We start from the raw sequence: 15,795 nt of genomic DNA on the forward strand, positions 1-15,795 counted from the left end.
TGTTTTTTAATATTAATATTTAGCTATTCTTTAACATTATTTTTGAGGTAACAAGTAAAAGCGGAAAGTCGAAATCGTGGATTAACAGCTGTTTTGACGAGTATCAATTTGTTGTCATTCATGTTTGAGTTGTTGTTATTGGTATAGAATAAGGGTGGAAAATGAACGTCCTGCGGGCCGAATCTGGCCCCGACCGTTTTTTGAATTACAATAGAATCCGGTCCACGGATAAAAATGACAGGCCCGCGATAGAAGTGTCCGGCCCGCAAAGTTGAATATTTCAAAAATTTATAAAACTTTGTATCATATTTTTAGAAAACAAAACTGTAAGATTTTGACATAAAATCATGTTTAAAAATTACTTTTCGATTTCATGTTCTTTAAAAAAAATCTATTTCGTCCTAATATTTTGTTTTGTTCTAACTTAGTTGAATATATTTTTGTCAATTTCCAAATCAATTTTTTTTCCAATCTTTTATTTTACATACCAACCTTTGTCAATTACGATGTCAATTCTATTTGTAGTATTTGCATAAACATCTGAAGTGTCTCAAGCTATATCTTAAGTCGTCACGTTTGAGAAATTTTTTGAACTTGAAGTATTCAGAAAAGTGATCAACCGTATGTATTAAATTAAATTCCGGCCAAGTCCGAAACTTTTATTTAAGCTAAAATCCGACCGGATCCGGATCTCGATTTAAATCAGTATCCAATCAGATACGGATAGTATTTTCAAACTAGGATCCGGTCGGATCCGATTTAAAAAGGCATTACCCAGATACTGGATCTGGTAAATCACTAAGAAAAAAGCAATGTATATTTTCAAATCTTTTACACTCCTATTTAAACTCATGCAAAATAAAAAAGTTCAGGCAGTAGAATAATGTGATTAACCAGTTGCCATTCTTTAGCTGTAATAATCGAATCTTGATCGTTTTTATAGTTAGCCACATAGTACGGACACCTGATTTTACGTTTTCAGTCTCTCTAGCATAAAATATGTTGAGTTACACCTTGTATCCACACCTTGAACAAGAAGGAAGGTTTTTTGTTTTGTTTGTGCGTTTAAATGTTTCTTGCATTGTCTCATAAAAACGTGAACATGATCCAAGGTAATATTCCAAATACTGAGAATACTCTGAATGTAATTACAAATGTTTTGGCCAGTGTGCTCACCCTCCGTTTCCAGGCAATGCCAAACACAATGTTTGCACTCAAAATTTTCATTCAACCAATGTACGGTTAAATAAATACATGATTTAAAGATTAAAAACAATTAAAGGTTCTCGACTTATTGCTAAAGAGAATATTATAACTTCAATTATTTTAAGATTTTGTTTTCATAACAATCTTTAACTCCAAAAAAAGAAAAACAATAAATAAAATAAAAATTATTGAAAATTAATTTAGATTTTATATTAACAGACTATTTTCTTTAAAACATTGTTTTGAAAATAAATTTCTAAAATTTTTGAAGTTATAACAAATATGTCATAAATTAAAGTTATAAATTAAGTATATAAACGAATGTTAACATTAAACTATATAGCTAAAAGTATGCAAGCATCTGCTTTAATGTTACATATTTAAGTTAGATTTTTTTCTTTATATAATAATTATTTCATATGAAAATTCATTCTCAAAAAAAAAAACTTTATTATAACTAAGAGTTTTCTAATTAACAGGCTCTCCAAAAAAGACACAATAACAAAAGTTTTTTTTATATTAGGAAAAAAGTAAGGCTAAATATATAAGTCTAACAATCTTTGTCACAAGTCATTTATAACTCAATTTTTTTTAAATCAATAACATATAAATGGATACTGAAAACCATGTCACCCAAACAAAAAACACTTTAAATAACTACATGCTCTTTGTAAACTAGACTTCCCTAATAAAAACTGCATAAATTTATCCATAAACTATACGTCATAAGATTTTAAAATAATCTTAAAAATGAGGTTATAGAAAAAAAGTCCTGGTAAGGCCTGAGCTATGCAGATAAAATTTCACTGAACTGAGGTGACCTGAGGAAAACCTTACTGAAATTAAATAAATAGAATTACGTACAAGTGTAATTATCTATTATATTCTCGTAACAGAAATGCAAAAATGTTATTTATTTCGAAATAGGTTCAGGAGCAAACATAAAAACTAAACATATAATGAATAAGTATGAGTGGTTTTTTAAAAAGCTAAGATTAAACGATTAACTATGTACTTAACTTTTTTTAAAAGTCTAACAAAAATAACTTGTCACAGATTTTTTACTGTGTGCAAAACTCTAAATAAAAATTAAGAAGGCTTTTTAAAATGTGAAAAAACACTGTTTTATCAACTCAAGCGTTAAATCATTAATTATTTTTATACTTCATTTAACTTTTGGCAAACAATTGAGTAGAATTCAAAAAGTTTAAAGTGGTCTAGCAAATCCAAAATTTCGGACTCGGCCGGATCCGAATCTTATTTTGAAATAAAGATTCGGCCGAGTCCGAGTCTTGTTTTGAAATTTAGGATTCGGCCGAATTCGAATCCGAGTCTCATTTAGAAAAAAGGATTCGGCCGAGTCCGAATCCGAATCTTGGATTCGGTAGATCATTAGTCAAAACTATAAATGAAATCATTTAAAGCCTAGCGGATAAAAGATTTTAATTTTCTCATCAAAACGTCGTAATAGAGTCTAGACTAGGGTTTCCCAAAGTGGGCGATATCGTCCCCCTGGGGGCGATTTTAGTAAGTTGAGGAAATTAGTAAAAGGGCAAAAGGGGGGCAATTTCAAAATTTTAGGAGATTTGGGCGCCAAAGTGGGCGAAAAAAAGGTCTTAGGTGTTTTAATAGTAATTTGGAAACTTAAACTAAATATTCTTGAGTTGCTGATAAAGAGCAAAAAATAAAAAATAAAAGGTCTTAGGTGTTTTAAATGTAGATTTCTGAGTAGTTTTGTTGGAGGGGGCAATAGTTTTTTTTTAATTTCTTCAAAAGGGGCAATTAAAAAAAAAAATGTGAAACCCTGGTCTAGACCAATAAAATAAATAATAAATATTGCCTGAAAATATAAGTAATTGACTCACAACCACCAGGCTTCGTTTATAGAAGTTGTGATTTATAAGTGTTTTCTCTGAATTTGATAATAGTTCTTATCTGCTTGCAATAGCACAGTTTTAATTTCCACTAATTTTTTTAGCCTTATGAAAATACATTTAAAAAAACATTTATTGTATGAAGCCTTGTTCTTTATGTTTTCAATCGTTTCGCATGAAAAAAAAAACTGTTTAAACTCATAAATTTAATAAACTTTTTTATTTTAATATAAACTACTCTTATTAAGTTTAAACGTACTAATTGTTGATGAACATAAATATAATCTATTCCTTAAATTTATATTTGTTTTCAATAATAATCAAAAGTCTGTGAACACTACACATGTTGTGAATGATTTTTATACAAAGTTAAGAAAACAGTTATGCTAATTTTTACCACGCCCAAAATCTTAATTTTTAAATTTTACAATTTGATTTTATGCATAAAGAGTTCTCATTAGACTTCGAGTATAGTTTTTTAGTTTTTCGTATTACAGTTCTTGGTATCTAATTCTTTTTTTTCTATACAACGCTGTTAAAAGCATAATTAGCTACAGCTAAACTTTAAAAAGTATTATCTGCATAAGTTTGATGTAAAAATTTCAGTTTTTTAACTTTAAGCTTGAAAAAATTACACGTGTAATTAATCATTAAAATACCTGTGTAAGATTTCAGATTATTTGTAAAAAACTGTACAAATGTAAATTTTAACTTAAAAAAAAAAAAATTATAAATGATTTGAAAATGACACTGTAACTAAATATTTTAGCACGTGCGAATCCTTTTAATATCGTTCATTTAGATAAATGCTAATGACATTCATTAGAAACATAAATAGTAAATAAATAATGCTCAACAACTATTTACTATGAAACTCCATTAAACCTAGTTTTTATACTGTTTGAAGACTTTTTAGTAAAATTTAGTAAAATTTAAACCAATTTGACTGTTTTAAACTAAAACTCAAGTTTGTGTTACGAAAAAGCTAATGAGTAAAGTGGTTTAAAAATATTTAATAAATACATTTGTAGAACAAAGTAAAACCCACAAAGCGGGAAAAAAATTGCAGAAAGTTAAAATAATTAAAATGACTCAAGTAATGCACTCACTTAATCTAAAGTTTAATAAAAACATTACCACAAATTTCGTTAATTATTTTGTTATTAGTAATTAAGTATGATACTTCACGTTACCTACAAAACGTTTAAAAACATTTCCTTTATTTATAGTATAAATCTAGTACAGTTTTTTCTATTATCATTAAGATAAGTTTTGAATTTATAAAGCTGTTCAAACAAAAGGTCTTTTAGGAATTAAAGTATAATAATATTTTGGATAAGTCAAGCTTTGTTTTTAAATCTGACTTTTATATAAGTTTTAACTAAACTTTTAAGCTTAAACTTATCGTTAGTGTTTAAAACCTATTTATTTTCAACAAATATAAATATAAATTACGAAAAAGTTGTTAAATATACAAAGTAGATTTTTGTTCAAATCAAAATAGTATTTCCAAAAATTCGGAGAAAAGTACTATTGCAATTTAAATAGAAATTAATTTTTTCTAAGGTTATTGGTTGTACTCAAAACTATAAACTTTATTTTATGATTTTGCAAATAAATATGAAAATACTAATAAATGTTACAGCTTGTTTTTGTATAAGATATATAACATATACTATATCATATAAATAAACAGTACAATTAATTTTATTTAGTGTAATATTCTTAAAAATAAGATTATCATCTAGTTTAATCTTAGTTATACTAATCTAAATTTGAAGATGTTATTTTAGATATTTTAAAACAACTTTGCACTTTTTTTTTGTAAACTTAAAAAGCAAGCAACAAATTATATGTTTAGTTTTAGCAAATATAGTATAGCATTATTAAAAAGAACTAGATAAAGTATAATTTTATTCAAAGTACTCTAAGAAATTAATAAAATGTTAAAGTAGTTAAATATTAAATTATTTTTTTTAGTTTTCTACACTGAAGTAAAACTTTAACTTTTTGATACCTTAATGTTTTTCTATGTAGTAGTATATTAAATGATAGTCTAAAATAGGCTATGTACTTTAAACTAATGTGTTGTATATGATTATATATTTAATTAAAATTCTCGACTAGCTAACACTTAAGTTTCTTTATTACTTATGATTATTATATGATATGATATGTGATTAACATATAATGAAAAATTTTAATAGGTTTCTACAACAAGCTAGTTCAAAAAAATCATTAATTTTGTTTTTAAGAAACCGACTTTTATTTATTATTTTAGAAAATAGTTAAAGTAGCTAAAATATAAGAACTTTTTTTATTAAGTTTTAAAATACTTTTTAAGTTAGGTTCAAAACAATAAGTTATCTTTCTCAAATAATTGTATTTTTAAAATCGTTTTTAAACTTATTTTAGTAAGTTATAAGTATTTTTATTTATAATTAGTAATATAATATTGTTTTGTTAGTTTATCGTAAACATTAACATATGAATAAACTATTCAATAAATAGACATAATGTTAAGCACAGTATAGCAAAATTAAACTTTATATTTTCAATCAATTTTACTGTTTATATATTTAGCATATAGAGCTTGGTATTTAAAAAAACAATACAACTTTAGCTTCGTAGTAGTCTTTTTTGTTCCTAAAATGTACGTAAATCAAAATAACTGTTCGAAATATAGATTTGATTGTTTGCTTACAAAAGTCTGCGTTAACACACAGAAACATATGTTGGTACAATTAAGGAAGATTACTATACAATTTGCTTTTATAAACCAAAATATATTTTTAAATGGTTTATGAGATTTAGGTTTATTAAAAGTACTCTACCCAGAAAATTGTTTTAGTATGAAGGTTTTCGTTGCACTCGTAGTTTTGAAGCTAACTACTGCTCTTGTGTGTTTGGACAAACGTTTCGAGTGTCCAGACGGCCATTCTTGTTGTCGGCTTACAACAGGTGAGCAAGGATGCTGTCCTCTCCCCAAAGCAGTTTGTTGCTTTGACGGTGTCCACTGCTGTCCCCATACTTACGAGTGCGACCACAGGGGCTTCTGTACCCGCGGAATGGAAATTGTACCAATGGCGAGAAAGCACAAAGCTCTGGTTAACAAAAACTTCAACAGAGGTTATATTGCTCCCATGCGCGAAATATTGAAAAGTATGGTGACCAGAAAGACCGAAACAATTCAAAACAACTTTCAAGAAGCTACTAAGATGATGCCTGAAGCTCATACAGTTGAAGCTGGAACAAGTCCTATGACAAAGTCGGAAGAGCTCCATCACACAACTCCTAGCTTAAACCAAAAAGTCCCGAGCTACGAAGACCCAACCACATGTCCTCGTTGGTTCAAAACAGCGTTCTGTGCGGACACGCTCTGTTGCGCCTCACGTGACGGACCCTGGAAGTTTTACGGATGCTGCCCCTATGAAAACGGACAATGTTGTGGAAAAGGTTGCTGCCCATCGGGCGACAAATGCGTCGAAGGATTGTGTCATACCCCTGTGACCAATTTGTTGTTTTTTGAAAAGCATGAAATGTAAATAAATTAAAAATGTTTTTTTATCGGTTTCACCAGAATAAATTATAATTCGCAATGATTTTTTTGTTGTTTTTAAACGTTATAAGTTATTTTATAAAATTCTTTATTATATTCTTTAACTTAAAGAAATAGGTACTTTAAAAGGTAAATATTAAATATAACTAAAAATTGTGTTTAACACAAGCTAAGCAGATACTTTCTTTAAAAATCTTAAATATCAATAAATTTATATATGCTATTAATAATATATTTATAAATAAACACAAATTTTTTTATCAAATAAAAAATAGACTCAGAAAAAGAATTACAGCTTAATATATTAAGATACATATTATATATATATATATAAACTTATATACAAACTCAACTTAATCTTATATATATTTTTTTAAGAAACAGTGTATGCTTAATAAGGTGCTTAAACAATTAACAGAATAGTTATTTGACAGAAGAAAACTAAATTCGTAATTTTGTCATACTAGAAACCTCCAAGTTTAAATTAAAAAGTATTCTATACGACCTGCATTTATTAATAAAAAGTAATCTTTTTAAACCTATATATAAGGAAAAATCTGCTAAAAATATTCTTTAAGATAATTGAATAAAGTACAAAGGTTTTTTTCTTAAATATACAACCTTCGTTTGTATTATAGGTTAAACGTAAGAACTATGTTTAATATTATAAACTGTAAACTTGAGTCCTACTTTCAAGATTTTTCTCTGTAAATTAAAGATGGGCAATTTAAGTACGATAGTTAAAATGTTATGTTCCAAAAGTTTAAAATAGTTAATATAATCTAATAAAAAATAGTATTTGATAATATAAACGATAATCTCTTTAAAACCTGTTTTTAAATTAAAACTACTAATACAAAATTTAAGTTTTTTTCATTATAAAAATAATTGTATGTCTTAGATATTTATTACTTTTTCACAAATGTTTTTTCCTTCGGTTATTTTCAAGCTCTCATAAAAATATTCCATGGTAAATAGTTCTAAAAGTAAAACTAGCTACGTTGAGTTTTTTTATGTTGTTAAAGTTACTTTGGATTTATTCATGTTTGTAGATTTTTTACAGTAAGGCTACATATTATGCAACTCATACTAGCATACTTTAAATTTAGGTATTTTTACATTGCTCTAGTATCTTAAACTTAGATACTAATGCGTCAAGAAATTAACAAAATAATTGTGTAAAGTAAAAAAAGTATACTAATACTTTCAAAACGTTTATAAATAAAAGGAAGCTCAACTATGTGGTCTGGCTGTTGTTTTGTTTTTATATTTACATTTACCGTTGTTGAAATCGAATTATAGCAAGATTTGCTAGCTAATAAACAATTAAGCAGAGTACTGAAGTATTGTATTTTAGACAAAAAGTTGTAAACATCAATTGTTGACGAACATAAAAACATCCTTTTATCATCATCACATACTTTAACATTTATCAACATAGCTGGGTGTGTTTAAACTTTTATAACTGAAATAAAGTCGTAACCTAAAAAAGTATGCCAATCGATCAATAGAGATTAAATGTATTAACATGTATTAAATGTTTTACAAGAAAATGAACTCGACAAAAAATGTTCAACTCAAATCAAGCACTGATAAGGGTTGTTCGAGTAAATATATAAAGTAAAAAAGTTGGTTGTTTATTATTTTTTACGGTTAGAATATGTTTGTTTATAATAAATAAGTTGATAGTTTCAAATAAAGAATTGCAAAAGTTAGAATTTTTTTTTTCTTAATTATATCAAATAGTATATATGTATTGTTTATTGAACGGCAAAAAAAGTGCTAAAGATTTTTCAATCTTGGACTTGGTGCAGGAACAAACCTTTCGGTTATCGAGTCGCAAACCAATTGAATATCTATTTGCGTCTTGTCCAAGAGAAGTTGTATTTTATCTTACAATAAAACTCTACATATTAGTTTGTATCTAATTTGTTTACATAACAGGCCTGAAAAATCAAATAGCAATAGAAAAGATAATTTATATGAGAACACTAGAAGCAAATCTGCTTCAGTAGAAAAAAGCACCAACATTTACACGAATGAAGACAACAATGACTTTTTCGATGGTTATGAAGTTCCAATTAAATTGAGAAATGAAAATTTGAATTCTAAAGAAATTTACGTTGAAATGAAAGAAAGTTATTAAAACAAAAATTTAATGTTTCTATAAAACTTATACTTTTAAAGATGTTGTGTTTTAACTTTTTTCAATTTAAGTTTTTTTATTTAAATAATGGTTTCGCTTTTACTGCTAATTTTGAAAAGTTTAATTTTATATATAAAACTTGAAATTATTAAATTTTTTTGTTCATGTTGGTTTAAAACTATTTATTATTTTATAATCTAATTTAACTAAATCAAAACTTTATACATAGTAATGCTATAAATTGTTAGTTGTGCGAAATGCTTAATATTATCTTAAATTTTAAAAACTTTTAAGATGTACTTATCATCTTATATGTACTATTAATTCAAAAAATAGTATAATTTAGAGTACCTTTAAAGTCAGGATCTTTGAGGTTGCCAAGAAACGACCTGGTTGTCGTGAAGCGATGTGGTGCGATGATAAAAATAAACTTTGAAAAAGTTAAAAATATCTTTTTTTAATTTTTGCCTGCAAATAAATTTAAGACCATTTTGTTGCATTCTAAATAATTATACTATACAGTTTTTTAATTTAGTTATATATTAAAATTAAAGTTTACACAAAGTAAAGTCTACAAATTTCGTACGTTGATGTATTCTAGAAATTTCATAATCTAAATAATCAAAAAGCCGTTGCGCAAAACCTGATTTTTTACTTAGCTACTTTAAAACCCAGCTACGTTTAACTAAAATTATCATTGTCTGAACATGTAATTCCTCATAAAAGAAATATGAGGGAGCTTATGTTCAAATAATTATAATTTTAGTAAAAGGTGCATGGGTCATGTCTTTCATAAAAACAGCTTAGATTAAAAAAAAACATAAACAATTTAAATTAGGCATATTTAGTTTTTTTTTTGCTTCAGTTTAGTGACCGTTAAAAAGTGAGGGCCTTGAAGTCTACAATCGGACATGTTTGTATATAAGAGAAAAACACTAGAAAATTTGAAAAAAAAAACCTTGCAAACACAGCAAAGTAAGAGTATTAGAAAAACAAAAAATAATACTTTCTGAATAAAACATTTTTTTTCTAAGGGGCCCCGGGTGACTATTCTATAAAATAGTTTACCTAAAAGCTTAGTCTATGGTAAACATTACAATATTTTTCGACGGAAACTGTTTTTTGAAGTATATATTTTTTTAACTTTGTTGATGATTTCTGACTAAACACTTAATGAATTTTTTGATTGAAGTTTAAAAGCTTTCTAATGTATTACATATTAACTTTTTGTCAATATACCACGATAAATTTATGCTATTAACAAATATTCTTTGTTCCAAAATTGCAGATCAGCGAAAAATTCGACAAAAGTATTCAGAAAGCCTAAGCCTGGACTTTTGTATACCGTGAAACAATCTCAATTTAACACAAAGTTTGTTACAGCATAAAGCAACCAATAAGCCGTTTGTAGATTGATGACTGCAGGTTTTTTAGTTTTGACTGACTGATGAGTCCTAATAAGGACGAAACTTGTCTCAATCTACTGAACGCTTGTGGTCTGATGATTAAATCGGAATGATCAGACCTTATTTTAAAATGAATATATTTTAGAATTTATATTTTATGACGTTTTTATTGGTGTTTATGTTTTGATCTGATGCTGTTAATGTTAAAGTTGCTGAGATTTTACCGCTTACATCAATTTTTGATTTTAGAGGGGCATAAATTCTGTTTAGGATAATCTCCAAGCCAAGTTTTAATTAGTTTATGAAGCTTTTTAATTCAGCGGTTCTAAACCTTGTACTTTTTAACCAATTTGTTTAATACTATTATCAAAACGACTTAAGATCAAGAAACCATCTAGTTAATAAATAAACAGTATACAAACAGTTTTATCTTAATCAACCTACTATTAAACAAACCAATTAAAAACCTTTATTTATAACTGATAAAAAATAGGTAGCGAGTAAGAATAACTTTTCAAGCAAACTGGAAAATGAATTGGAAACATTATTTGGCTTCGTATGTAGTCAAAATAACCAGTGTTAAAGGTCTAAGTATGAAGTATGTGCTTACAAATTTATACTATCTAGTTTGTGTTCAAGTGTTTTGTAACCCTTTGTAGAATTAACTTAGTTTGCTGTAGTGTACAGTGAATCATCGTGTTATAGATAATGTATTTAAAAAAAATATCACTCGCTTTTTACTAAAGTTATTAATGGTTTTTATACCCTTTTTATCCTCTTTTATGCGCTCTTGCTCGTAAGCAACCCTTTAGATTGCAAAATCTTTTAAGCTTTTCTCTAAAACAACGAGTCGTTGACGTTTTACAAATTTGTTTTGTAAAAGGGTTGAAAGACATAACAAACATTACTAAGTAAAACTATAAAAAAAACTAAATTAAAACTAACAAAATGATCATATGCATAGTTAAGATCAACTTAAAATTGTGTCTTGACAAAAAAATTCCATCAACCGATTTCAGATGGTTAGGTTTTAATATATAGAATTCACGTTTAGTTTATACTTTTAAATTAAAGTATCCCAAAATTAACCGCACTGGTGGAAACACCTGTTTGTATAAAACCTTTATATTATTTTTTGATTGAAATCTTTGCAAAGAAAAAAAAAACGTAAATAAACTTTATTTACTTTGAAAACAAAGACTATTTATTTAATTGCTTTTGAGTATTAAGTTTAATACCACATAAGATACTTTATGTCATGCTAAACAAATCAAAAATTTAAATATTTATTGACATACTAATTGTTAAAATAAAGTTAGAGGCTTAAATCTGTTTACGTTAAAACTGTAAATATTTTTAGCTGTAAAAGTATTGCTAACAAAAATCAGATAATGAATATATTTTATTGTGAATTTTTATTGTTGTATTTTTCTAAAGTCTGGTGCAAGATAACCCTTCGTGCAAAAGTGTCCTCGTGCATTTTTGAACATCCCCGTTTTACACCCAGTTCAAGTTGATATATTTTTACTTATTGTTAATATTTCTTATTTACTTAACTTCTATACTACTGCATTCTTAGTTACAAAACACTTATCTGTGGAAAATACGGTAAACTATACCCAGGTAACGTACGACTCGATAATCGACAGGTTTTTTTGTACATTAAGTCCTAGGATCAGTTATTTTAAATGTATTTTTTGTCGTTAATTAAGCAATATAAATATACATACCTAACTCGTTTTTAATACTTTAACGTACTTCCATATTTTTTTAGTACTCCATCGAGATATGTTATTCACTGAAAATAGAGTAGCGTCGTTGGTTTTGATGAATTGAATAATTTTGAGACTTTCCTTAATTTAGCTTATTTACTATTTTTACTTATTTTATTAAAATATTTTTATTAATTTTTCTGATTGAATTCTATCGCAACAATTACTAACTTCTCTGCCCTTTTATAATAACTTTTTAATATACTACTTAGAACATTAGACCACAAGTTTTAAGTAGGTTGAGACCAACGTTTCGTTTTTATGGAACTTCATCAGTAAATCGCAACAAAAGAAACTTGCAATCGTTTAACAAATAATCTTCTTACAATATAATTTTTTTATAACAGCAAAAATTTTAGAAACAAGTCATTAAATCTTTTTTAAGTTTTATCAATTGAACTACTTTTTTCAGCAAGCAGTAAATAAAATGCTTTTTTATGCAAGTTTTTATATATTTTAATGAAATGTCATTTTAACCAGTCGTTTACATGCTAAGTGTTTTTTTATTAAAATATAATAACTTAAATTTTACTGCTTGTTTTTGTGAATCCTGTCTGTAATCAACAATACTCGTATCATAAAAATTCGAAAACCTTATTGTACTTTAATAATAAGAATATTAAACTAATCACATTTTAATGCGTTTGCATTATGTTGTATTCAGATTAAGACATTCAAAGGTTTTATAGTACAGCTAAAAAAAGCAGTGAAATTTTAAAACTTCATTACTTCGAGTAGTAATAAATTACTATTCACTACGTTTTTTAAGATTGATGACGAACGCATCAAAACATTTTTTTTGATCTTTAACACCTTAGTTTAAAATCTATAATATAACCATTTTCTGAAGCTAGTAATAAATGCATGAACTTGAAAAAAAACCCATTAGCTAAGCTATTTGCGAAATGTTATTATTAAAACATATTTATATTTATAAAATACATTATACAATATTAAAAAATTCTGCGCTTGTCGAATTTTTTGTACACTAAACAATTAATCTCAACAAAACAAACGATTATAGCAAATTTATTAACCACTAAAACACACTAGTTAATCTCCATAATTCTCCATAATGTCCATAAGTCTGTCGTCATCAAAAAACGTCACTTCGTATTCAACTTTATAAACGTCCGTGCCCTTTCTCGTCACCACCTCGCCGAACCCGCTGTTGAAGCAGAAGTCCTCGACCAGGGTCCGGACCACCTCCTCCGCGCTCAGCTTCTCTCCCAACAGCTCCTCATACGCCGCCCTGTTGCCTCCCCCCAGCTGCGTCGCCTTCCTCCGGTACCTTTTCATCGCCTCGGTATCGAACGGGTCCTCTGCGAACAGCTTACTCCACACCTTGCTGGCGACGGCCCTCGAAACGAGGCGGCTCGCGTAGCACTTGGCCCGCCGCTGGTCTTCGCTCGGTTCGTACGTAAAAGCACGCCCACTGTTGATCAGGTTTGTCATGAACTCGCCCTCGCACTTCGGTTCGTCGAAGTAGTCGGCGGCCGGATCGTACCTGAGCTGCATTTGCGCGGCCTGCTCGAACTTGTACGACTTGCTGATGAGGTCGAGGACTTTCTGATTGATCGCTTCGCCGGTGCGGTGGTGGCGGGCGAACGTGCCGAGGACTCTCGGGTCTCTGGCAAAGTTCTCCATCAGCACGGCGGGCACTTCGGAGTAGTCGGTGATGCTCTTTTTATTGGTGAAGTAAACGGAATTGGTCAGAACCGAATGTACGGCTTGCCCCATCTCGTGAAACAAGCCGCTAAGTAAATAAGGATCGAGCAGCGTGGGTTTCAATTCAGACGGCGGGTCCAAGCTGAGGCAGACGACCACCTTTGGAAGCCGCTCCGGAGACCGGTCGCTGAACAACCTGCCTCCTTCGACCACAAGGTGGCAGTCGTGCTCCGGCTTGCCCTTCCTCGAGTAAAAGTCGCAGTAGATGTGACTTGCAATCGAGTCGTCGTTGCTATTGAGGACAGCCACCTTTACAACATCTGCGCTCCACAGTTCGCCCCGGTCACAGGCCGCCGAAGGCTGCAACTTGACGCCGTACAAAGATTCGAACAATTTGCTGATGCCGCGCATGCAGTCGCCGAGGGAAAAGTAGCTAGCAATTTCTCCCAGATGGTTCGGTGTAGGGAGTTTCGAGGCGTAGAAGCGCCAAGCTTCGAGTTTGTCCAACTTAGCTCTGTTTCGGTGGACGTCTTCCACCTTTAGAGCTTTAAGGTGCTCGGGTTCGAGATAGAAAATTGGGTCCAACTTGACATGAGCACAATCCAAAAACATTTCAACGTTAAAGCGTTTATATGGGTCCACTGTGTACATGAGCCAGTTCGGGTGGTAGGAAATCAGGGACATCGGTCGACGGCGTCCGCCGCAAGATCCAGCCTTTCGTAAAGCTCCTCGTGCAGCTCCGAAGTCGTCTTTGTAGGTTCGCGAAAAGCTTCAGGCGAACCGAACTCGGCGAGCAACAGCTCCGCAGCGGACCGCGCTTCTTCATCTTTCAAAGTAAGTTTGGCGCGCCGCAGCCGCTTCATCAACTTTACGTCGTCGCGCAGCCGGTCGATGGCGGCAGACACGCTCGAGTAAGCTTCGCCCGCGGCGTGCCGGTACCTTTCGTCGGCGTGGTAGGCGGCAACAAAGCCGGCGAGGTCGGCCACCTCCCGCAAGCTTGCAAACGACTCGTCGGCGAGCTCGACCGTCTCCGCTCCGGCCTCCGCTCTTGCAGCGTCTTCGAGCAGCTCCTTTGATTTTTTCACGGCGCTTTCCTTGATTGCGTCGAAGCCGCGAGGGCTTGATAGTTGCGCGATTCGAAACAGCCCGACGCTTTTGTTCGAAACGGGATCAGTTTTAGCCTGCTTGTCTAAAAAGTCGAAGTGGCTGAGCCTCCATGGTATTTGCCGGCCATTTCGTCAATAAACGCTGCAGTCTTCTTGCCTTATGCATTGCAAATAGTTATCAGCTGAAATTTTATTGAATATTTTAAAAACTGTTAGCGTTTAAGAAAAAGCGTTTGGTGGATCTATAATAGTTATGTCAGGGTTGCAACGAAATTTTTTATAAATTTTGCCAGATTTTTCAAGATTTTGAACAATTTAGCCTGACTTTTACCTTCCTGTTAGGTGCGCGTTTTAAGTACACGCTTTCAGTTAAATACGCATTCTGAGTACGTATATTTAGATAAGTACGTATATTGAGTACACATATTTTGACAAGCACGCATTTAAGTACGGACTTCTTAATCAGTACACCTTTTTGAATTAACGTAAAAAGTTTCTGTCAAAGTTTTTTTTTAATTTATACTAGTAATTCTTAGCTACAAACTTTCTATTGAGTAGCTGCTGTGTTTAGAATGTGTACTTTAGCCGAAGAAAACTGTAATAATAGGGTAAATGTCTAAATTGCACGAGCATACAAAATTGCACGAGTGCATAAAATTGCACGAGGGGATAAAATTGCACAGAGATTAAAATGCACGAAGACGCTTTTACACGAGCAAACAATTTTGCACGGAGACAATTTTGCACGGGTTATTTTTTTTTTGTTAATTATTTAATTTTATTAATTAACTTTTTTTTTAGCTTTTTTTTGCAATTATTCTTACCCCTAACCCTTACCCTCGGTCGGTAAATTATTTTATTTTTTATTATTGTTTTTACTTTAATTTTTTTTACTATCACTGTTAACCCTTAACCCTTACTCTCGGGCAGTAGTTTTTTTTTGATTTTTTATCATTTATTTTTAATTATTATTTTTTTTATTCTCACTTCTATCCCTAAAATTTACCATCGGTCAATAACTTTTTATTTTTTTTTCAATTATTTTTTATATTTTTTTG

The 15,795-nt window shown here is 30.1% G+C and overlaps 1 protein-coding gene across 1 annotated transcript; it reads right to left on the reverse strand.

Annotated features, from left to right (window-relative positions):
* Positions 1 to 13,016: 13,016 nt before the first annotated feature.
* Positions 13,017 to 15,118, reverse strand: LOC145839040 (mitochondrial intermediate peptidase-like). The gene is made up of 3 exons (XM_082946656.1): positions 15,115 to 15,118; positions 14,314 to 14,820; positions 13,017 to 14,272 (listed from the first exon to the last, which is right to left on the reverse strand). Exons 1-3 carry the CDS (start codon positions 15,116 to 15,118, stop codon positions 13,017 to 13,019), a joined length of 1,767 nt encoding a protein of 588 aa, XP_082802782.1.
* Between the last annotated feature and the right edge of the window lie 677 nt (positions 15,119 to 15,795).

This window comes from Thalia democratica, chromosome 1, assembly GCF_965202585.1.
Source record: "Thalia democratica chromosome 1, ktThaDemo2.hap1.1, whole genome shotgun sequence".
Classification (NCBI taxonomy): domain Eukaryota; kingdom Metazoa; phylum Chordata; class Thaliacea; order Salpida; family Salpidae; genus Thalia; species Thalia democratica.

What these genes read in the sequence shown, in the direction of transcription:
- LOC145839040 (XM_082946656.1), bottom strand. An exon ending in GGCGGACGCCGTCGACCGAT is followed by an intron (nt 14,273 to 14,313) that starts GTCCCTGATTTC and finishes TCATGTACACAG; the next exon opens with TGGACCCATATAAACGCTTT.